The sequence below is a fragment of the Octopus sinensis genome, unplaced genomic scaffold (genome assembly GCF_006345805.1).
Source record: "Octopus sinensis unplaced genomic scaffold, ASM634580v1 Contig14817, whole genome shotgun sequence".
In the NCBI taxonomy this organism is placed as follows: domain Eukaryota; kingdom Metazoa; phylum Mollusca; class Cephalopoda; order Octopoda; family Octopodidae; genus Octopus; species Octopus sinensis.
Genome location: NW_021833412.1, coordinates 1 through 25016, shown reverse-complemented (window position 1 = coordinate 25016; position 25016 = coordinate 1). Strand labels below are relative to the sequence as shown.

The 25016-nt window shown below is 38.6% G+C and overlaps 1 protein-coding gene and 2 pseudogenes across 1 annotated transcript; 2 read left to right on the top strand and 1 right to left on the bottom strand.

Moving 5' to 3' along the window:
• Positions 1-483: 483 nt before the first annotated feature.
• LOC115230185 lies at positions 484-5122 on the top strand (annotated as a pseudogene).
• Positions 5123-17841: 12719 nt separating this feature from the next.
• LOC115230184 (zinc finger protein SNAI2-like) lies at positions 17842-18447 on the bottom strand. Its single transcript, XM_029800395.1, has one exon. The coding sequence runs from the start codon at positions 18445-18447 to the stop codon at positions 17842-17844; it is 606 nt and encodes a 201-aa protein (XP_029656255.1).
• A 1927-nt stretch (positions 18448-20374) lies between these two features.
• LOC115230186 lies at positions 20375-24809 on the top strand (annotated as a pseudogene).
• The last annotated feature ends 207 nt before the right edge of the window (positions 24810-25016 follow it).

Genomic DNA, 25016 nt, shown 5'->3' with positions numbered 1-25016 from the left:
TAGTTTCTATTTGTTTAAGTCTTAATAATTGATCTGAACTAATATCGTAAATTGTATATTAATTTTCTTTTGAGTATTCTATACATTATGTTAACTCATACAGTAGTGTTATTGTCTATAAATACGTGAACATGTCTAATAATGGCTCCAAAGTCAAATTGAAGAGTCGACAATGTATGAAGTATTTGAATATAGATTACTAAATTATTGCTAGTCTTGCACTAAAGATAAAAAATCACGACTCACTGACGGGGAACATGTCTTTGTGGTGACAACTCTTGAACTTGCACCAGGACTTTCAAGTACAGCCCAATGCTCAAAACAAGATGGAGTTATATTCGGGCAACTACTGGTTTGCTTTATGATAGAATACTTATAAGTTATGTTTTGCCCGAATCTTACGATGTTGTTGATGTTGCAGCATAATTCCGTTTTGTTATTAACTTGGTTTCTACGCAAGCTATAGATGCAGATAATATAAACATGATTGATATATTTTCATTCAAAAAGTATGAATTTGAGTGTTTTGGGTAAACCTATGAAATATTACAAACTATTTTACATTTAAAAGCTTGGGAGAGAACTCCGAATATTTTTTTAATGAATTATATGCCTCAAGAATAGCAATATTATTGCTCGTTGGGGAACAAGAGGCAGTTGAAACGTCTACAATTGGCTTTTCTGTGTTACATTTTGTGATAATAAATACGTGTTGCTTTGCAATATACACCTTTATTCTGATGCACAAAACCTTCATAAAACGATATGAAAGAATTGTCAAAGCAATATAATGAACTTGTTCTAGGAGTGTTAATATTAATTTTACATGTTAAGTAAACATTTCCCCATATTTTCGTATTGGTTAATCAAATCGGATGAGCAATCTCTGTCACAGCAACACTGATGATCACAGTAATTTAATGTCCAATCGCAGAAGCACGACCTATAGCCTGAAATACAATTAAATTTACAACTTTCAAAAAATATAATTAAAATGAAGAGCTGTTTCATAAACGTTACTTGGCAACTTTATATATTTAACTGAATTGAATACAACTGAATGCATAAAACAAATTATTTTTATAATTATTTGAATTTAAATTTGTAGAAATCTTGAAAGTTTTAGAGTCAAATAAGTAATAATCTGTCTAGAAATAGTAAGTTTGATAAACTAGATCGCAGTAAAAAAGATGAATGCCCATATTATTAACACGGATGAGAGTTAGCAAGGCAGAGTAAAATTAACACAACAGCAAAGACCAATGCCCCTGTCCCGGATTAGGAGCTTCCCCCTTTAAACGTGTTCAAAATCAATAAGCGTGTTTAAAATCATTGTCAACGAGCGGGACATGGAAGTTAAAAAGTCGAAAGGAATTTTTCAGACTGACAGCAGGAGACCGAAGAAAAAAGTAGATGTGCGTTAAACAAAAATTGTTCAAGAGAAAGGAAGCAACATGCGACTCTAATTTGGATAGGCGCATAGGGTAAACATAGAAGTAGAAATAAATCCAGGCAGTGAATATAGATACATTTGAGGAGATGATCACGCCGAATGCTGCTAAAAGCATTACGAACATCCAGTTTAAAAATTAAAAGGATTCCTACTGGATACCTTAGGACCTTTTGTTGAACTCCTTGTGCACCTGCTTTACAGACATCTTTGACATCAACACCGAGTGGTGTGGTATTGATTCGGGGATGACCTTCAAAAAGCGATCTTTGATACCAACGTCTGAAGACGTTCTCCACTGGAAGGAAATTTGTTTAGGCAATTAAATTAGCCCCGAAAGGCGGGATCCCGAAAAATCAAGGAAATGTCTCCATTGAGTATCCGTAAATAGAGATTTTGATTCTGCTAGCTTCAATTCAAGGTAAATCCAAGATTTTAGATTTCAAGAATATTTATATTAAAATGAACCAAAAGTTTCTGACTTTTATGAATATTTAATAGAAATGTGAAAAAATTCGAATTATTCAATGAAATATTCATTAATTTGAATACTTAAATTTGCATATTTGTCAAATTTTCCTCTTCTGCAGAGTTTTGGTTTATTATTTGGAGAAAATAGTAGATTGTGTGAAGAATCGAAATCGATAATCTAACGTTTGAAGCAACATCAGTGCACTCTAATTAGATATCGACACATTATTTTTGCGTTGATGACGGCCTATAATTATTAATAATTGTAACAACGAGTCAATGCAAGGAAGTTTGAAGTCGATTCCAATAAAAAACAATTCCATTTCCAGAGAGTACATCATTCTGCCGAACGTATTGGGAGTTGGGGTCAATGGAAAAGTGGTGATGTGCGAACATAAGGAAACCAAACGAAAATGCGCTCTCAAAGTATCTTTATTGAACAAATGGTTGTAGATTTTGAAGGATTCTCCTAAAGCAAGAAGGGAAATCGAACTTCACTGGAATTGCCAGCAGGAATGTGAATATATAGTCCAAATTTATGACATATATCAAAACCTGTACTGTGACTTAAAGTGTTTGCTTATTGTTATGGAAAGGTACATTATAGTTAATCAAATATCTCAGAATGGAAGGCGGAGAACTCTTTACACGAATTCAGAAACGAGTGAATACTCCGATTACGGAGAAAAGTAATTTCCATTTTAAATCCAAAGTTGCGGTTGAAATAGTACAAAGTATTGCCAGGGCTATACTGCATCTCCATTCTCGTAACATAGCCCACAGGGATCTCAAAGTAGTTACCTCTTTTTATATTCAGCCCGAAAATCTTTTATATTCCAGCAAAGAAGAACATTCTCAACTAAAATTGAGCGACTTTGGGTTTGCCAAACAAGTCGGAGATGGAATGTCTTTGAAAACTCCGTGTTATACGCCCTATTACGTAGGTATATTCGTTGCCTGAAACTAATCTTTCGGGTAGCTCCAGAAGTGTTGGGACGAGAAAACTATGACAAATCATGTGACATGTGGTCATTAGGTGTCATTACATATATTCTGTATAGTGGATTGCAATACCATTTAGACTGTGCGGATATCCTCCATTCTACAGTAAAAGCGGATTGCCGATATCTCCGGGAATGAAAAACCACATCAAGAAAGGATCATATACTTTTCCTTCAAGGGAGTGGAAGAGAATCTCCTCGGACGGTATTTTTGAGGGTTTTACATTAAGCCATTTCGCTGGTAAAAAGTCTTTTGTGTACAGACCCGACAAAGAGATTGACAATAGAACAAGTTATGCAAAGCAAGTGGATCGAGGTTGGTCCCTAATCTTATCTCCTAAGAAATATAAAGAGATTCCATCCACCGAACTGCGAACCACTCAAGTAATGAACGAGGACCACAGTCGTCTGGAAGCAATGCAAGTGATACAATACGACTGAGAGCTATTAGATAGGAAGAAATGTCAAATGCGTTGGCGTCAATGAGAATTAAACCCGGCGTTAAACGGATTTCAGACGTAAAGGACGCCAAAAATTCTCTTCTGGAAAGAAGAAAGAATAATAAAACGGATAAAAATTATAAATATTAATAATTTACCACTAATATAAACCGATATCATTATTTCAGTCAATTTATAAACCAAGATGTAACTACCTCAAAGAATTAGACCTGTCTCGGTTGAGTGCACCACAAAAGTAGTCGTCAAACTAGACTAGCCGTTGTTTGACTGTCAGTTGGAACTAGAAGAAGACTGCCCTCATAATAAAGGTTGAACAAGTTACTAGAAAAGGATGCCAGTAATATGCCTCTTAGCAGAACTGGAGTTGAATAAAAATGTGTGAACCTTCCAGCGAGCACCACAAGCATTGCAAAGACAGAAGGTGGTCATTGGCTCGTCTGCACTCCGTGTCTGCAGCTGGTTGTACAACACGTCGCTTTGTTTGCACTTGCCGCACTTAATTTGGGTGGTGTGTGTCCCCGTGGTCACCGCCAACTGAGATTTGTTGATGGAGTCCTTCGTCAATTGGACTACCAGGGATTTCAACTCGTCGTTGGCCATTTCCTGGGGATTAGAGGGGGACCAACCTCGGTGGTCATGCTGGCGAACTTGGCGGGGGAAATGACCATCGACACGACATTCCTCCGCAGTTCGGGGTTGTTGGGGTCCTTCAAATTCATGACACGACTCCGAATTCGTGTTTTGTAGGCCGAATCAGTGCGCGACTTGTGGTTGACAAAGATTTGTGAATGAGTGAGTTAAGGAGACTACAGGAGAAGGTGGGAATATAAAAAAGGATATCCTCCTCGATCATTGCCGCAATGTCCTCCCAATGGGGTTCCCGCACAGTCCCCCCACTCAGGGCATCCAGCAGCATTGACCTACACTTAATCCGAGTTGGGTCGTCGGTGGGGGACAGTCGGTCGGGCTGCATCTCCTTTGCTGGTTCGCAGTTTAAATGCTTCTTCCATTTCTGAATCAATGACTTTGAGAGCGACGAAATCTCCCCATTTTCCGACTTTTTCCGGATCTTATTCACAGTCAGGCCAATTTTAGTTTTCTGTGAGTAGTCAATTAGGGGCATACGGCCAAAATGTCGAGGGTGAGTGCCAGTCCTTCCAATTGCCTCAGCAGAATGATTATGCCTCCGTCGTCCTGCTATTATTACTCCACCAAACCATCACGCCATCCTCCATTAATGCATCCAGCTCCTTCTTGACACTGAGGACGCTCGTCAACAAACCGGGCGACATGTCTAGCAATTAGGCACCATTCTATAAATCTCAATTATATTGTAAGTGCGCCCACATCAATACACCCACTGGGATAAAAGTTGTTTCTTGTTTTGACTTAAATTTAGAAAAAAATAATTAAATGCGCTATTTTTTAATAAAAGGCTTTAAAATCTTACAGAAAATAGATTTGGGTGCTCGATATTTTTGAGAGCACTAATCCCGATAGTATATTAATTGTGCAGTCTTCATTCCAAGAGTGGAGAATCAGCCGTGCTGCGGATAGCTAAACAGTTTCTTCAGTGTGATCCTCTTGAGCAACCACACAGTTTCCCTCCCAGGTGTTTTAATCATCCTTTCAAGGGCCCCAATGACACTACTCGTCTCGAAGTGGGACGAATTCAAAAACGACGTGTACTCGGATTCCTGAATGTGCCGAATATACCACATGGAAAAATTACTTTCTGAAAAAAATCGAGTTTACTGGATTGTGAATTGTTTGGAGAAATGCCCAGATTTGTTGTACCCTGAATATACAGAGAGTTAAGCAATTCTTGCACAAACTGTCCTAACCTACAACAGAAGACATTCCAGATCAACGACTTGCCATGTATCCTTTAAGTAGTCAAGTGATTCTAACAATTTTTTGAAAGAAACAGGAAGGAGTTCACTTCTTCAGGAAGGGTTTTAATACTGCATATTCTCGCCACATTTCAAAGCAAGTTCCCTGTCCACCTGTGTCTTAATGTTTATTATCTGCTTGAAATGAATTCCTTTCACACATAACAACATGATAGAATACTGGTTCAGAGAGAGTACACAAGGAAACTGGATGAATAACTGACAATAGTCCAAACAAGAGAGATCTGAGGAGACTAAAGGAGTGGCACCTCCTCGGACAAATAATCTATCGAAAATGATGTTATTAGGAAATGGTCTAATAAAACGCAGTACTTCTTTGTGACGAATTTCTCGGCTTGATGACGATGACTACATTGTACATTTGTTTTCCCAGAAACTGACAATGAACTGGCGTTTATTTTATATTTTCCTGCAGGAACAAAATATCTCATTAAGGGAGGTGAGGCATAAAGAGAACAGTTTGTGGTATTTCGGACGATTGACGCTGGCGATATAATTGGATTAAAGTTCGAGCATAACGCACAACACAATTAATGTATCTTTACTATGCTTGGCTGTTCGGACCCGTCCTCGCCCTAGCTGTGCTGTGCGGAGGATGTTTTTTACTTCGGTCAGTCTAACCAATTGCATGTTCTAGTAAAAAGTATCCCCTCCACTCAGACACAGTGATACATCGCACCAATAAAATCAAAATAAGAAACAGCCATTCCACCTGCAAACACTCCGCAATTGGGAGGAGTAATTTCAGGAAAATAACTCCAGTCAATTGGGAGGTCTGATCAGATCATTATAATAATGATTTACAATTTAAACTAAAAGTGCAAATAATAAACAATATTTGTATTTATTAAAAAAACATTAGACAGTCTTTCAAGTTAGTAATTAATGCCTATGCTTATTTAATAAGTTTTAACAATGGAAATTAGTTGTCTAGATTTGTTTGTAGAGTCGGAAAAGCAACCTGATAAAGAAAGATGTGCAGGATTTGGTCTTTTGAGTAAAGTCGCGCTGGAATATGATTGTGTTTATAAATAAAAATAGACATAAAAGCCGTGTCACTGACAGACCGGTAGAAAGTGGTAGCATTTGCTTGTTTTTGTGCATCATTGGCTTTAACACTACATCACTCAGCATAAAAACGAAACCTTCTAATTTGCGGACTACTTGTTTATAGAACTTGGCCAAAATAACCAAAATATCAAAAATTGCAGCATTAAAATAAAACTAAAATGACTATATTAGTCAAAAGATAAATAGAGGACTATTTATTCAAAAAGTCACGGTACAGCAATGGATATATAATGGTTAGATGGGGAAATAGAGAACCCGTCAAAATGGTTGTCACAGGTAACCGAGAGGCAATCAAGACAAAAGGAACCAGGACGCAGAAACATGAAATGGAACTCACACTGAGCGGAAGAATGAGGCTCGACTATAACCCGGACTGTGGCATTCCCAAAACAAAAATATTGCCTGTGGAATAGGACACGCAATGCATACCTCATACGTCCACGATCTACAGATACGACGACGGTGGCCGTCCTGTGGGAACTATTATGAAGAAGACAGCCGACGGGCACAATGCACGACCTGCCAGTAGTCAGTCATCTCAACTTGGACACGTTAAAATCGTGATTGACAATAGGGGGACACATGACCTCAACTTTGAGGGGAGGAACACCATTAGTGGAGGGGGGGATTAGGTAATTCTGGCCAGCAATGTCAATCCCGTCTTTGGAGGCCTACAAATAGTAGTGGGCGAATACTTTCCATTGAATAGTGAGCAATTCCACTCGAGTACTCCACGGGACACTCCCCATTTTGTGGATTTCCCTGCTTGCATATTTGGAAAACAATTCCTCCCAACTCTCGGATGTATGACTTGCAATCAATGCTTTCGACCATTCCAACTTGGGAGAGTTGATTAGGTTGAAATAGAGGACCATCGACAAGGACTGTCCCCTGGATACACTCCGAAGAGGACACACAACACGATCCAGTTCCAAACAGTGTGAATAACACATAACCGAAGATGGTGTGTACACAAACTAGTATGCAGCCAACCAGAATACTAAAGAGAGGGGGACATCCACTTGGACGACAACAGCACATTGGGGGGGAGTCGACATATGACAGACAAGTTTGGAATACACACTGGACAGGAGATGGAGGTTGACGACAATACACGAAGTGCGGATTCTATGTATAACACAAGGACATACAATTTGGGTGTGCTCGTCTGGTATGCGAACAGAACACACATTTTATCCATTTGAGGATGGCCCAAGTGCAATGTCGTCGTGAATGACTCGTTTTGTGCGAGTGATTGGCCAATTTCGACGTGATCTTGAGAGGTGTGTCCATCAGGTTGACAAATGTGGGGATGCAGTGAGAACACTTTGAGTGGAGAGATCAGCCGGTCTCCCCCAATGTTGGTGAGGTGGCACGTGAAACACCCAATTTCCCCCACGTGGAGTGTCAAATCAGCCACATCGACATCAACCTGCCTCGATATGAAATAGTACTCGGAGGAGAGGCATTGGGTCAATCACATGGAGGAATAGAGAACACACAGGCAGACAGACGGGCACCCACTCGGTGGATCGTCCAAATGAAGCAGTCCCCCTCACTTGGCAGGAAATGGACTGGAGTGAGTACTCCCCGACGACGAGTGGACATACACTCAGTCTAAAGTGCACCCAGTCGGATGTCACTGCCTCGAGTCGAATCGAGTCCACTCCCTCCATCACCTGTCGAGACGTGGGAGAGGGGAAGGAAAAGGTGGTCGTCCCACCCCCACTCTCCAATACCCAGTCCAACCTCACACTACAATATTCGTAGGACACACCAATGCTGTTGTGTAGTTTACCCAATATAAAGACAGTCTCTAAGACTCAGCACAAACACAGACCTCCCAGTCCTATGCTGACCCCCTTCTCGCACCGTGATCCAATCCCCGAATCACACAAAGTCACACCGCCACCTCCAAGTCCAACGTAGTGTTGGTAGACACTCTCTTTTAAGTCTGTCAACACGTCTACCGTGGCTGGAGAGAAGGACGCCCTGTAAGCTGGAATAGGACATTAAGCAAACTATCGAAGGAATGGAGATATGCGACCACCTCGAGTTGGATGGAGAGGAGACTCGTCAATGGTTTATCCTCCATGGACACAATCATCTTTGTCAGTTCCCGCAAGTACTCGAATTGACAGTCCGTGTTTTCCCCCCCAAACTCGATCAGGCGAGCGTAGAGACGGGCTCGCGTGGCCTCACAGTTTCCCAGACGGACATAATTAGCAGTGACTGCCTTCTACCGATGAGTCAGAATACACACCCCAATGAACTTCCAGGTGGAGGGAGTAATATAGTACAGTTCGGACAAAATGTGTCTCGCCAGGGGTTCCTAGACGTAGAGCACACAGTCGAACGGAAAAGTGGATTTGTTTGAAGCCGAAAGCAGCACTCATCATGTGGAACAAGTATTTGGCAGTCCGACGTGGAAAGGATTGTCGCCAGAGAAGGGCCACCTGTCGGGAGAGGAGGGCAGTAATGAAAAAATTGTCACTCTGGAATATAACGGGGACAGTACCATTTCTATGAGCAACTGCATTTCCCTGGAGAACACGACGAGGTCATCGGGGGAGGCGCAGAGCAGCCGGTACACCATCGCACGGAATGCTCGCCGGAAGTCCCTGAATAGAGGGGTGGGCACACTTGCAGGTGTTCATGTAGCAGGAACAGGCCAGCACGGAGGACTCGATGGAATAGGGCAGTTCGGGGGCAAGGAATGAAGACAGTCCGTGCATCTCCTGCACGTGGGCGTACTGCGCCCAACAGCGCTGTTCGTGGAAGTCTTTGCGGAGAAAGGCGTAGGCCTCGTTGGCCAATGAATACATTTGGAAGGAGAAGGCCAAGTCCGCCCATTTTTTGAGGCGCATCTCGTCGGACTGAGGGGGGAAACTGGGAGTGAGGCAGTTGGTGCTACATTGCCCGAGTAATCCCCGACTCAGTCAGCACTGATCCCAAAACAGTTTTGGACGGGGAAAAAAATCGTTTGGCAGCAGTGATGATTGATTTCTGGAATCCCCTCCGCCCTGCTAGCACGGAAGAGAGTGCAGCGAACTCCTTTTCCAGCCAAGGGAGGATCTGTGAGTGGGCAAAGCGAGAGAACAGGTCCCCAAACAGAGAACAGTCCTGGAGTATAATCAGGCCGATTACCGAGGCACCGATTAAGTGGACGTCTCCAAAAACATATGAAACAGCGTGGAGGAGAGTGGGGGAGTGAGTGGAGTGTGGTGGGATGAGTATAATGTAGGTCGAGGGAATTCCCGGACTGATCAAATTCCCCGACTCGTACACATCCTTAGTCATTTCCTTGAGTTTGTCGATGGTTTGTGTGTTGGAGTGAAGGGAGGTGGTGACGAATATCACTTTCAATGGTCAACTCCCCAAACCTCCCACAAACCTCCCGAAGAACTCAAAGTCCAATTTGTCAGTTGTGTCGAACAATGCATTGGCGCACTCAATGAACATGTCAGGACAGTCACTCGACATGCAACTCGACACGATCGAAGGAACCACGTCCATGAATTGTCCTGGTCCACTATTCCCCAATTCGTCGAAATGAAAGCACATGTTTGGGATTGAGACATCCCGAATGGACACTACACATCAATGTGGCGGACACTTGTGAAATGATGGTTAACTTGTTGGTCGAACAGGAGGCTTGGGGTGGTCATCAACAGAGGATGCACATCTTGAGAACATTTTATGCAGATATGAGGGCGATGTTTTCTCTTAATGAAATCAGCATTCACCATTAGACTAATAATATTTAATGCAATTTAAATATTTTAATAATATAAATTGAGACCCCTACAGAATTGAATGAACAATTTGCTACCACACGTCTAAATAGAGTAGATGGACAAATCACATTTTATTAATGGAAGCTGCAATCTCAAGAGAGTCTTTAACAAGTTGCTTGCGATATTCAATCAACTTGTGGAGGATCTCCCGCTCACTTATTCCATCAATATCCTCACGCAACCACGTTTTTGCCTTATGCATGTCGATTGGGGACTTGATTGACTTGGTGTCGAAATTCCTAATGAGATCCCAGTCACTCATGTGTTTTCGTTTACTTTTCATCATGTCAATAAACCTGGGAAAGTGAATAAACCTACTTTGCATAAATATCCAATGACTGGGTCTGGTTCTTCTGCACTTGTTCACTGTGAATGAGGGGGAGTCACGTGATGTTTCGGGGGCACGTCGTGGGAAAGGATGCCTTTGAGGATCGACGGTCGAGGGCCTCCCGGAATAGAAATGCCCATGTGGGATAGCATCAGTACTCCTCGAGTTGGCCGGATGCAATGAAACACCCAAATCGACTACTTTTCTCTAATACGACTATTCATAAAACTCCCCACCTTCCGCCCTGGCCGCTTCTTTTCTCTAAAAGTGGCATCTGCAATGAAGGAATTGGGAATATCAGGATATTTGCCATACAGCTGGTGACTGTACGGATTCCCCAGAAAACACGTCCCACCGTATTGGTCGCTCGCCGTGAATTGCTGACAGATGATGGACGGACTTACTGCCAGGTCGAATGGTTCCCCAAAGTGGAGGATTTCGTCTTCTCTGTAGGACTTATTCTGTGCTGCACCAAACACCTACAAATGGAGAATGGGGAAATGCTTTGGGGAGTTGGTAGTCGGCTGAAAGAGGGACAAGTCCTCGTTCACTGTCCATGGAATGACGACATACGAAAACACGGGCATTGGGCACCTCGGTTGTCCTGACTGGAATATTACACCACACTCACATTGCGAAAATGCATTCGCACCCATCACTTCGACACGGTGCTTTACTGAGGCAACCAAACATTGCACTCGGTGGGTAGTCACCGCCACATGCACGCTCGAAGGTTGGCCAGGAATGGGGAATTCTTGTTGCATCGGCTCGAAGAAAAGACCCTCGATGACAATTTTGTCAGTCGCGTCACTAAAATGACCCGACCGAATAACATGAAAATCTGTTGGCAGAAAATGAATTTATCTGATTCCCCGTTGGAGAAGGCGTAGACATTCCCTGAAATGGCCACCCCAGTCATACCCAGTCGGACAAGTCCAAGTGAACCAGGACAGTTGATTTGTGCATAGAATCTCCTTCCCTCCTCAGTTTTGAGGTGAATGGTCAACTGGAATAATCAGTCGGGGACAACATGACTGTCCGACAAGTAGGGAAAGCAAGTCGAATTAAACTCAAAACGTGGAAAAGAAGATTCTGAGCTCCTCCGAGAAAATGTAACATCTTTGGGAGTGAGTTTCCAGTTCTGTGTTGGCAAATGAGAGAAAACTTTAATTTTCTTGATCTCCTTTTTGCTGTGACTGTAGGAAGACTCACAGACGTGAATATTATCCGTGCTATAGTCCTAACATTGAAGAGTCACGCAAAACTGGTGGGAAGAAGTGAGTGTAGTCACTCATGAACATGACAAAACAGGGTCCTTCCACGCAGTCCAAAAGCACCTCCTCTTGTTTGCCCACAATGAACACCTCCTAGGGATGAGTGTGGGGACTACTTGTGGCATGAACATGACATGCAGTGCCCCTCCACACAGGTTGTACAGTTCGTTTGGGAAGCAGAAGCAAATGCCGGACAAGAAGACAGCCCCATTCCGGGCATAAAGGGAGGACACCGCGAGAATACGTCTATACCCAGTACTCGGAATTAAGAGAGTCGACCACTTTTTGAAATAATAGACGAAACTGCCGGACGAGTAACGACTTGTTTGGTGAGTGACGTAATCCAAAGACTGCGTGTCGTGAGTGGACATGAGGAAAGGGTCATTGTCCGGGGTGGTCAGAAGGGCGGGCGACGATAGCAAGTTGTGGCACAACTCGTCACGTCGTCGAAAAAAGAATTTGCGGAGTTTGATGGAGTTGGAGTGCATCTGATGGAGAAGAGGGACTACCTGGGAGTCAATCTGTGAATAGGCCAGTCTGGGAGTCAATCTTATTTCAGGGGATCAGTTTGAAATATTTCTGGATAATATGCGCTTTTTACAGCTCGTCTAAAACCTTTTTATATACTCTATTCTTGCTTTTTAAAATTTTCAGCAAGATTTGCGTAATTATAAAGATCCCTACTCAGTTCTCCACGTGTGTGATATCAATCGAGCTCATTTTTTCAGGGGATTAGTTTGAAATATTTCTGGATAATATGCGCTTTTTACAGCTCGTCTAAAACCTTTTTATATACTCTATTCTGGCGTTTTAAAATTTTCAACCAGATTTGCGTAATTATAAAGATCCCTACTCAGTTCTCCACGTGTGTGATATCAATCGAGCTCATTTTTTCAGGGGATCAGTTTGAAATATTTCTGGATAATATGCGCTTTTTACAGCTCGTCTAAAACCTTTTTATATACTCTATTCTTGCTTTTTAAAATTTTCAGCAAGATTTGCGTAATTATAAAGATCCCTACTCAGTTCTCCACGTGTGTGATATCAATCGAGCTCATTTTTTCAGGGGATTAGTTTGAAATATTTCTGGATAATATGCGCTTTTTACAGCTCGTCTAAAACCTTTTTAACTACTCTATTCTGGCGTTTTAAAATTTTCAACCAGATTAGCGTAATTATAAAGATCCCTACTCAGTTCTTCACGTGTGTGATATCAATCGAGCTCATTTTTTCAGGGAATTAGTTTGAAATATTTCTGGATAATATGCGCTTTTTACAGCTCGTCTAAAACATTTTTATCTGCTCTATTCTGCCGTTTTAAAATTTTCAGCAAGATTTGCGTAATTATAAAGATCCCTACTCAGTTCTCCAGTGTGTGATATCAATCGAGCTCATTTTTTCAGGGGATCAGTTTGAAATATTTCTGGATAATATGCGCTTTTTACAGCTAGTCTAAAACATTTTTATCTACTCTATTCTGGCGTTTTAAAATTTTCAGCAAGATTTGCGTAATTATAAAGATCCCTACTCAGTTCTCCACGTGTGTGATATCAATCGAGCTCATTTTTTCAGGCGATTAGTTTGAAATATTTCTGGATAATATGCGCTTTTTACAGCTCGTCTAAAACCTTTTTATCTACTCTATTCTGGCGTTTTAAAATTTTCAGCAAGATTTGCGTAATTATAAAGATCCCTACTCAGTTCTCCACGTATGTGATATCAATCGAGCTCTTTTTTTCAGGGGATCATTTTGAAATATTTCTGGATAATATGCGCTTTTTACAGGTCGTCTAAAACCTTTTTATCTACTCTATTCTGGCGTTTTAAAATTTTCAACCAGATTTGCGTAATTATAAAGATCCCTACTCAGTTCTTCACGTGTGTGATATCAATCGAGCTCATTTTTTCAGGGAATTAGTTTGAAATATTTCTGGATATATGCGCTTTTTAGAGCTCGTCTAATACCTTTTTATCTACTCTATTCTGCCGTTTTAAAATTTTCAGCAAGATTTGCGTAATTATAAAGATCCCTACTCAGTTCTCCACGTATGTGATATCAATCGAGCTCATTTTTTCAGGGGATCAGTTTGAAATATTTCTGGATAATATGCGCTTTTTACAGGTCGTCTAAAACCTTTTTATATACTCTATTCTGGCGTTTTAAAATTTTCAGCAAGATTTGCGTAATTATAATGATCCCTACTCAGTTCTCCACGTTTGTGATATCAATCGAGCTCATTTTTTCAGGGGATCAGTTTGAAATATTTCTGGATAATATGCGCTTTTTACGGTCGTCTAAAACCTTTTTATCTACTCTATTCTGGCGTGTTAAAATTTTCAACCAGATTTGCGTAATTATAAAGATCCCTATTCAGTTCTTCACGTGTGTGATATCAATCGAGCTCATTTTTTCAGGGAATTAGTTTGAAATATTTCTGGATAATATGCGCTTTTTACAGCTCGTCTAAAACATTTTTATCTGCTCTATTCTGCCGTTTTAAAATTTTCAGCAAGATTTGCGTAATTATAAAGATCCCTACTCAGTTCTCCACGTATGTGATATCAATCGAGCTCTTTTTTTCAGGGGATCAGTTTGAAATATTTCTGGATAATATGCGCTTTTTACAGGTCGTCTAAAACCTTTTTATATACTCTATTCTGGCGTTTTAAAATTTTCAGCAAGATTTGCGTAATTATAATGATCCCTACTCAGTTCTCCACGTATGTGATATCAATCGAGCTCATTTTTTCAGGGGATCAGTTTGAAATATTTCTGGATAATATGCGCTTTTTACAGGTCGTCTAAAACCTTTTTATCTACTCTATTCTGGCGTTTTAAAATTTTCAACCAGATTTGCGTAATTATAAAGATCCCTACTCAGTTCTTCACGTGTGTGATATCAATCGAGCTCATTTTTTCAGGGAATTAGTTTGAAATATTTCTGGATAATATGCGCTTTTTACAGCTCGTCTAAAACATTTTTATCTGCTCTATTCTGCCGTTTTAAAATTTTCAGCAAGATTTGCGTAATTATAAAGATCCCTACTCAGTTCTCCACGTATGTGATATCAATCGAGCTCTTTTTTTCAGGGGATCAGTTTGAAATATTTCTGGATAATATGCGCTTTTTACAGGTCGTCTAAAACCTTTTTATATACTCTATTCTGGCGTTTTAAAATTTTCAGCAAGATTTGCGTAATTATAAAGATCCCTACTCAGTTCTCAACGTATGTGATATCAATCGAGCTCTTTTTTTCAGGGGATCAGTTTGAAATATTTCTGGATAATATGCGCTTTTTACAGGTCGTCTAAAACCTTTTTATCTACTCTATTCTGGCGTTTTAAAATTTTAACCAGATTTGCGTAATTATAAAGATCCCTACTCAGTTCTCCACGTGTGTGATATCAATCGAGCTCATTTTTTCAGGGGATTAGTTTGAAATATTTCTGGATATTATGCGCTTTTTACAGCTCGTCTAAAACTTTTTTATCTACTCTATTCTGGCGTTTTAAAATTTTCAGCAAGATTTGCGTAATTATAAAGATCCCTACTCAGTTCTCCACGTGTGTGTTATCAATCGAGCTCATTTTTTCAGGGGATCAGTTTGAAATATTTCTCGATAATATGCGCTTTTTACAGCTCGTCTAAAACCTTTTTTCTACTCTATTCTGGCTTTTTAAAATTTTCAACCAGATTTTCGTAATTATAAAGATCCCTAGTCAGTTCTCCACGTGTGTGATATCAATCGAGCTCATTTTTTCAGGGAACCTTATTGGACAATGATTGCCTGAGGATCGGCTTCTCATTGCGCCTCGGCTAAACTTATGCCGGTAACACCGGTGCCGCTGCGGATCGACCGCTGACTCATTTGGATTTCACACATTATCGTGCTAGAGAAATTGCGGATGCCTCCCTCAGCATACTGCCCTAAACGACATAGTCAAGCGGATCCTCGAAACAGTTTGAACTGGTCGGCCTGTTTCGGGAGGATGGTAAGCGTCCTGATGGCCTATCAACTTTCTCCTTTGAAAATGACTCTAAATCGCTGACTCTAAAGAATTGCAGTTTTATGCAAATTGGATAAATAACAGTCATTTCCGACAAAGGAAAACAGACGAATTGTTGACTCAATTTGTAATGATGTAAAGAACTACATCATTTCCCTCGTCACTTCACTAACAGGAGAAGAGAACATCCCTACCACGCCACTGACCAATCCTCGAGTAATAATTCGAATTATCGTTAACAGTTTATTTGTCAAGTAATGTCGCTAATGGAGAAGGCGAAGGATTAAATATGCACGGTCGGAATCTCATGGCTGACGTTGTCGGACAATTCAATGAACTCATGTTAATTGTGTTTTGTTACTCCAGGAATGTGTTCAAAGAATATACACAGCTGATTGGGCAGTCCGTGACTCATCAACAGTCACATCTGAGTGAAATAGATCCTGGTTTAGTGGGGACTCAACTAAATGCGACTAATTTTAAGTCGCCTCAGCCTCCTTACAAGAATGCCCATTTTTCGTCGTTATCTCCTCAATGTAGTGTCGGCAATTGTGCCTTCCCACTGAGTTCGCGCCATACTCTTTTGGAGAATCGTATGCATTCTCTGTTTCGTTCCCACTCGGCTGTTTTGGAAAGCAATTCTCTCCTCCTTCTCAAAGTAGAGGCAGTTGAGTCTGAAATTGAACGGATTGCTCGATCGAGTGGTACATTCAATACAATGGAAATCGCTCTTTTTATGTTAGTAGTTTGTTCATCCCCTAACCAAACCAGACTTTCTTCTGACAGGTCATTGGATCGGATATTGGAAGGTAGTGCTCTTTTAAGAGTTGCAGAGGCCCCGACGTGTGCTCATTCGTTGTCCAGCACTGTTGTTCCCTCAATTGAGGAGGTTGGTTGTGATTTACATGTAGAAGGTCGTGTGTTTTTCTCATGATGCATTGAGGGAGCAATATTCCATTATTTTTAGCGACCAGGCCACTAATACCCAAATAACTACTTTTCCACATGTTGATCCACGAGAGGAAATTCCTGGCGATACTATAGGAGAAAGGCTAAAGAATAGGCAGAAAAAAGGTCTCAAGACGAGATCAAGAAAGTTACTCAACTCCATAATGTCTCCGCTGTGTAAACGCTCGCGTCGAGCAGATGATAAATCTTGCAGTGACCACGAAGAGTTCGAACAACGTCGACTACGACTAAGAAGTAATAAATACAAAGACTATCTTGTTGTGTCTCCTTCGGTTTTTGCTGCTTCCAAGCGGGATGTTTCTGCCAATGTATTTAAAAATCGGTGTATATATCGTTGATTTTTATTTGGTTTCCTTAGTATTTCTTTATTATCTTGTGGAGAGGTGCACTTGGTGCTTTTTCTATATTTTTATAGCCTACTTATTTGACTCCGTTCTAGTCTATTTAGTGGTCTTTTTCCATAGCAATTTTTTTAAAAATTTCGCTCTTCCGACTGTCTTCAAAGGCAATTCGTCTAAAACCGAACAGAAATAGTAGTGAGAGATGCTTTCTGTTGTGTTGATATTAATTGTGTCTCCTTTTTTTGTATTAATTTAGCCTTATTGATTAATTGTATTAAAACATTTTCACACCATTATTTTATAAGTGAATTATCTACCTGATCAATTAGTGTAAATAATAATGGTTTATGTTTACTTTGTAGATTATCCCGTTAATATTTGTATTACAAATCACATGCAGTGATTATTAATTTTATTGGATTGTAGCAAATTAAAACTCGTCTAAACACTATAATCCTATAAAATAATCAAAATTGATAGAAATATTGTAATTCAAATCACAGACTTTATGAGCAATTAAAATAATTAACAGGCTAAAAAATAATTTAATGTAACTGTACCGTCTTTTTATGTATTATTGATCGACATTATGTTTTACAGATTAACGACACATCAAAAACAATGTTATTACCTGCGGGCAATTAAAAAACATAATTTGTCTTGATTCTTGGGCTATTAATTCATTTTTACAAAGCAAGTCAATCAATTATTCACGAAAAAATTAAATATTTATTACTTTCAGATAAATTAATAATATTAATTTTCCGGGACATTAATATTTTGGAAGCACACTCGAGAGTGCTTTTTCAGCTGCGAAAGTCTCGAGAAAGTGTCTCCACATACATTACAGATGTTTTTCTTGGTCCGATAATGAATTTGAGCGTGAGCTCTGAGATTTGATTTATCCGCGAATGCTCGATTACAAATAGAACACTTGTATGGTTTTTCTCCAGTGTGAGTTCGCATGTGACCTTGCAGCAGCCAGGCCCTCGAAAAGTGCTTTCCGCACACCTTACATTCACAGAGCAGAAGGTGCGTTTGTACATGCATCTTTAATGCACTTTTAAAACCATATCCTCTCCCACAGTAACTGCATAGCAATAATGTGCTGCTTTTAGATTCTTTCTTTTGTAATTCTTTATTTTTCAAGCCTTTCTTTTTTGACATCCGTATAGAATTCCTCGACGGTTTTACATCTTGTTCAGGTAAAATGTCTTTGATTAAAAATCCCTTCTTTTTTTGATTGAAATTTTTGTTGATATTGTCGATCCACTGATAGTAATAATAATACATCAAGTTGTTGAAATGTTGGATGTGCAGGTCTATAAACAGACTGTCAAAGTCATATCCAAAATTAAACATTTGAAAATTCCCTATCGCTAATCTAGAATTTATAATCTAGATTCGCGCAATCAGTCATTAAATTATTCTTTACAAAGATCAAAGCAAATTATTGAAAGAATGTCTCGTAGCAATTATTAGTAACGACTTCTTCAATGACTTTGTTTTTACTATGTCAGTGGTATGTTACTCATCAATCCAAATCATTAATGATCCCTTCTTTTAGCATTTCTTCAAATAATATAAATAATTGTTCAATAATTGATCATGTGCAGGTTAGAAAATTTAACATTCTGAGATAACTAGTTTTGTTAATACATTGCATTTTGTCAAGTACTAATTTCTCAATAGATTCTTGAATTAGACAAGTATCGAAGCAGATGTAAATGGCATTATGATATTAATTGGTTTCTGATTTGCAAGTAAAAATCATGTTACAAAAATATGTTCTAATTATAAATAAATTGTTTTTTTATCTTCTGTCAGTTTTTAATTAAAACGCAGAGGTGTTGCATAGTTTATGTTTGTTTAAGATCATTTATTCACAAATAGAGTTTTTAGAACTATCAGATATGTTATCAAAACGAATAAAAATAAATCATTGACTTTTTTTCTATAAATATTTTAGCTCAAGACTTTTGAATTAAGCTTGCCAGTAAAAAAAATAGCCGCTCTGATTGTGCAGACAATCATGGTCGACTCTTGTCTTTGCATTATTAAACCTATCACTTTTTCATATATTTAGTAATGGATTAAAACTGATTTCTACTTAACTAATGACTTATAATAAAATGTTTTTTTAAGGAATCGTTTTTAAAAATTTATAAGAATTGATTATTTAAAAAACTTTGTAATTTATGTTTTTTGAACAAATATACGTTTATTCCAAATATTTGTTGATATTTTTTTTTAATTCTTCAATTATAAAAGAGAAAAAAGAATCACTTATGCTGGAAGAGAATTGCTTGAATGTTCCAGTATGAAAGATAAATATTGTATCAACCAAACCGATTACATACTGTGCAGACAAACACGGAAGGATATACTCACGCACTCCTGTACATACAGTGCCATGATCCAGTGATCACCGACTACTGATGGCACGTCTCGTTCTAAAGCAACGTTTTGGATTTTGCGGAGTACTTGCAACTACTACACAAGGCAGGAACTTGGCCGTGGAGATCCTATGTTTTTCAGACTATACCCATATAAAATATGAAGAGAAAATACTGAAAACTATTGGACAATATTAACTCAAATGTGTTTGCTGGACTGCTATGGAAGTATATTTTGATCAGAGTTAAAAAGGCTACTCAGATGGTACTTGGAAATCGTCCGAGGAGATTTATGAGAACTTTTGACAAAGAAATAAACAAATTGGCAAAAAAACAAAAAAAACTCAGCATCCTATTTAAATCGTTAAACTCGACCGACACAGATTCTCTTAAAAGAAAAGTCCTAAAAGATAGAAAGATTGGATTCTGCAAATCATTCAGGCAAAGAAAACTAACTTGGCCACAATCGCAGAATATTTCAAGCGCAAATACAGAATCCAAGAAACTGAGTACCTTGATTTGAACATGCTGTGGGAAGTGTAGAAGAACCGCTTGATTGAGCAAATAAGGAAAAAACCATTGCATGCAAATCTCTTTGAGTGTTTAAATGATCCCGACGCTGATATTGGTGAAACCTCTCATTAGTTAGACAGTTGGTCACTTAGCGACGAGGTGTAGTCGAATGCTAAATAGTGACTACTCAAAAAACAAAACGAAGTAGTGAAGTGTATACATCTGCATTTATGCACGATGTATGGAATCAAGAAACCCAGGAGGTTGAAAACTCATTCTGTTCAGTCAGTGATTGCGAATAACTCTGTGGAGATTCGTATTGACACACAATAAGTACGGATCTGAGTGTCGAGAATAACAAGCCGGATATCTTTGACAAAATGAGGAACACAATCACGCTTATTGAGATTAGAATCACCTCCCAAAAAAACATAAAGCAAGTTGAGGTGGAAAAAGTCCATAAGTACGATTTGCTTGCCAGTGAACAGGGAGAATCCACAACGCAAAGGTAACTATAGTACCACTGGTACTAACGTGGGACAGTGCTGTGAGTAAATTATACCTCGAAGGACCTACAAGAGCTTACATCTAGTCGTCGGGAAAACATTGGAGAGCATGCGTACAGATTATAAGTTTGGAATGTACCCTCCCGAAGATCGTCAAATGACCCGGTTTGCAAAGGCAACGATGGAGGAAGATTCCCCAAGTGAGACCATAGAATCGGAACAACCAAAAAGTAGCCTGTCATGTAAAATGGATAAGTGTGCCCGTTGAAGACATTGGCACGGGCTCGATGAGAAGGAGAATCGACTGAAAGCAGACACACTAATTAAAAACTAATTTTATCTAGACTTTTCAATTTCGTTTAAATATTGTTAAATTATTTCGACAAATCAAGGTGCTTAAAAAGCCTGATTTACTAAGGACGGCTTGCCAATTTTGGTTCCATATAAAATTATTAATCTGAGAGTAACATTTAAAAGTAAAGCTAATTTAGAATCCATTAAACTTGAACTGAGTGATTACAGTGAAATGACTTTAAGGATACTTATGTTAGCAAACAATAAAGAGGATTGCATTTGCCTCGCTTTGAGGTGGGCTGAGTAACGTGGTCCATTGAGTGAGCGAATCCTAGGATGAACAAGACCTATGTAATTTGGTCTAGGTGCCACCCGGATTAATAAAAAAGTTAATCTTGAGCACTATGACAAATAATAAGTTTGTTAATTTAACAAAGTACTGTTTGTTGATTTTATTCTATGCAGCATATTAATTTGTAAAATCAAAAGTAAATCCAAAATTACAAAAAACAATGAATGTAAAATAAGTCACAATAATGATTTAGTTTCTATTTGTTTAAGTCTTAATAATTGATCTGAACTAATATCGTAAATTGTATATTAATTTTCTTTTGAGTATTCTATACATTATGTTAACTCATACAGTAGTGTTATTGTCTATAAATACGTGAACATGTCTAATAATGGCTCCAAAGTCAAATTGAAGAGTCGACAATGTATGAAGTATTTGAATATAGATTACTAAATTATTGCTAGTCTTGCACTAAAGATAAAAAATCACGACTCACTGACGGGGAACATGTCTTTGTGGTGACAACTCTTGAACTTGCACCAGGACTTTCAAGTACAGCCCAATGCTCAAAACAAGATGGAGTTATATTCGGGCAACTACTGGTTTGCTTTATGATAGAATACTTATAAGTTATGTTTTGCCCGAATCTTACGATGTTGTTGATGTTGCAGCATAATTCCGTTTTGTTATTAACTTGGTTTCTACGCAAGCTATAGATGCAGATAATATAAACATGATTGATATATTTTCATTCAAAAAGTATGAATTTGAGTGTTTTGGGTAAACCTATGAAATATTACAAACTATTTTACATTTAAAAGCTTGGGAGAGAACTCCGAATATTTTTTTAATGAATTATATGCCTCAAGAATAGCAATATTATTGCTCGTTGGGGAACAAGAGGCAGTTGAAACGTCTACAATTGGCTTTTCTGTGTTACATTTTGTGATAATAAATACGTGTTGCTTTGCAATATACACCTTTATTCTGATGCACAAAACCTTCATAAAACGATATGAAAGAATTGTCAAAGCAATATAATGAACTTGTTCTAGGAGTGTTAATATTAATTTTACATGTTAAGTAAACATTTCCCCATATTTTCGTATTGGTTAATCAAATCGGATGAGCAATCTCTGTCACAGCAACACTGATGATCACAGTAATTTAATGTCCAATCGCAGAAGCACGACCTATAGCCTGAAATACAATTAAATTTACAACTTTCAAAAAATATAATTAAAATGAAGAGCTGTTTCATAAACGTTACTTGGCAACTTTATATATTTAACTGAATTGAATACAACTGAATGCATAAAACAAATTATTTTTATAATTATTTGAATTTAAATTTGTAGAAATCTTGAAAGTTTTAGAGTCAAATAAGTAATAATCTGTCTAGAAATAGTAAGTTTGATAAACTAGATCGCAGTAAAAAAGATGAATGCCCATATTATTAACACGGATGAGAGTTAGCAAGGCAGAGTAAAATTAACACAACAGCAAAGACCAATGCCCCTGTCCCGGATTAGGAGCTTCCCCCTTTAAACGTGTTCAAAATCAATAAGCGTGTTTAAAATCATTGTCAACGAGCGGGACATGGAAGTTAAAAAGTCGAAAGGAATTTTTCAGACTGACAGCAGGAGACCGAAGAAAAAAGTAGATGTGCGTTAAACAAAAATTGTTCAAGAGAAAGGAAGCAACATGCGACTCTAATTTGGATAGGCGCATAGGGTAAACATAGAAGTAGAAATAAATCCAGGCAGTGAATATAGATACATTTGAGGAGATGATCACGCCGAATGCTGCTAAAAGCATTACGAACATCCAGTTTAAAAATTAAAAGGATTCCTACTGGATACCTTAGGACCTTTTGTTGAACTCCTTGTGCACCTGCTTTACAGACATCTTTGACATCAACACCGAGTGGTGTGGTATTGATTCGGGGATGACCTTCAAAAAGCGATCTTTGATACCAACGTCTGAAGACGTTCTCCACTGGAAGGAAATTTGTTTAGGCAATTAAATTAGCCCCGAAAGGCGGGATCCCGAAAAATCAAGGAAATGTCTCCATTGAGTATCCGTAAATAGAGATTTTGATTCTGCTAGCTTCAATTCAAGGTAAATCCAAGATTTTAGATTTCAAGAATATTTATATTAAAATGAACCAAAAGTTTCTGACTTTTATGAATATTTAATAGAAATGTGAAAAAATTCGAATTATTCAATGAAATATTCATTAATTTGAATACTTAAATTTGCATATTTGTCAAATTTTCCTCTTCTGCAGAGTTTTGGTTTATTATTTGGAGAAAATAGTAGATTGTGTGAAGAATCGAAATCGATAATCTAACGTTTGAAGCAACATCAGTGCACTCTAATTAGATATCGACACATTATTTTTGCGTTGATGACGGCCTATAATTATTAATAATTGTAACAACGAGTCAATGCAAGGAAGTTTGAAGTCGATTCCAATAAAAAACAATTCCATTTCCAGAGAGTACATCATTCTGCCGAACGTATTGGGAGTTGGGGTCAATGGAAAAGTGGTGATGTGCGAACATAAGGAAACCAAACGAAAATGCGCTCTCAAAGTATCTTTATTGAACAAATGGTTGTAGATTTTGAAGGATTCTCCTAAAGCAAGAAGGGAAATCGAACTTCACTGGAATTGCCAGCAGGAATGTGAATATATAGTCCAAATTTATGACATATATCAAAACCTGTACTGTGACTTAAAGTGTTTGCTTATTGTTATGGAAAGGTACATTATAGTTAATCAAATATCTCAGAATGGAAGGCGGAGAACTCTTTACACGAATTCAGAAACGAGTGAATACTCCGATTACGGAGAAAAGTAATTTCCATTTTAAATCCAAAGTTGCGGTTGAAATAGTACAAAGTATTGCCAGGGCTATACTGCATCTCCATTCTCGTAACATAGCCCACAGGGATCTCAAAGTAGTTACCTCTTTTTATATTCAGCCCGAAAATCTTTTATATTCCAGCAAAGAAGAACATTCTCAACTAAAATTGAGCGACTTTGGGTTTGCCAAACAAGTCGGAGATGGAATGTCTTTGAAAACTCCGTGTTATACGCCCTATTACGTGGGTATATTCGTTGCCTGAAACTAATCTTTCGGGTAGCTCCAGAAGTGTTGGGACGAGAAAACTATGACAAATCATGTGACATGTGGTCATTAGGTGTCATTACTTATATTCTGTATAGTGGATTGCAATACCATTTAGACTGTGCGGATATCCTCCATTCTACAGTAAAAGCGGATTGCCGATATCTCCGGGAATGAAAAACCACATCAAAAAAGGATCATATACTTTTCCTTCAAGGGAGTGGAAGAGAATCTCCTCGGACGGTATTTTTGAGGGTTTTACATTAAGCCATTTCGCTGGTAAAAAGTCTTTTGTGTACAGACCCGACAAAGAGATTGACAATAGAACAAGTTATGCAAAGCAAGTGGATCGAGGTTGGTCCCTAATCTTATCTCCTAAGAAATATAAAGAGATTCCATCCACCGAACTGCGAACCACTCAAGTAATGAACGAGGACCACAGTCGTCTGGAAGCAATGCAAGTGATACAATACGACTGAGAGCTATTAGATAGGAAGAAATGTCAAATGCGTTGGCGTCAATGAGAATTAAACCCGGCGTTAAACGGATTTCAGACGTAAAGGACGCCAAAAATTCTCTTCTGGAAAGAAGAAAGAATAATAAAACGGATAAAAAATTATAAATATTAATAATTTACCACTAATATAAACCGATATCATTATTTCAGTCAATTTATAAACCAAGATGTAACTACCTCAAAGAATTAGACCTGTCTCGGTTGAGTGCACCACAAAAGTAGTCGTCAAACTAGACTAGCCGTTGTTTGACTGTCAGTTGGAACTAGAAGAAGACTGCC

Excerpts from the sequence above, each read along its gene's own strand:
- LOC115230184 (XM_029800395.1), bottom strand. The coding sequence starts at position 18,447 with ATGTTTAATTTTGGATATGACTTTGACAGTCTGTTTATAGACCTGCAC.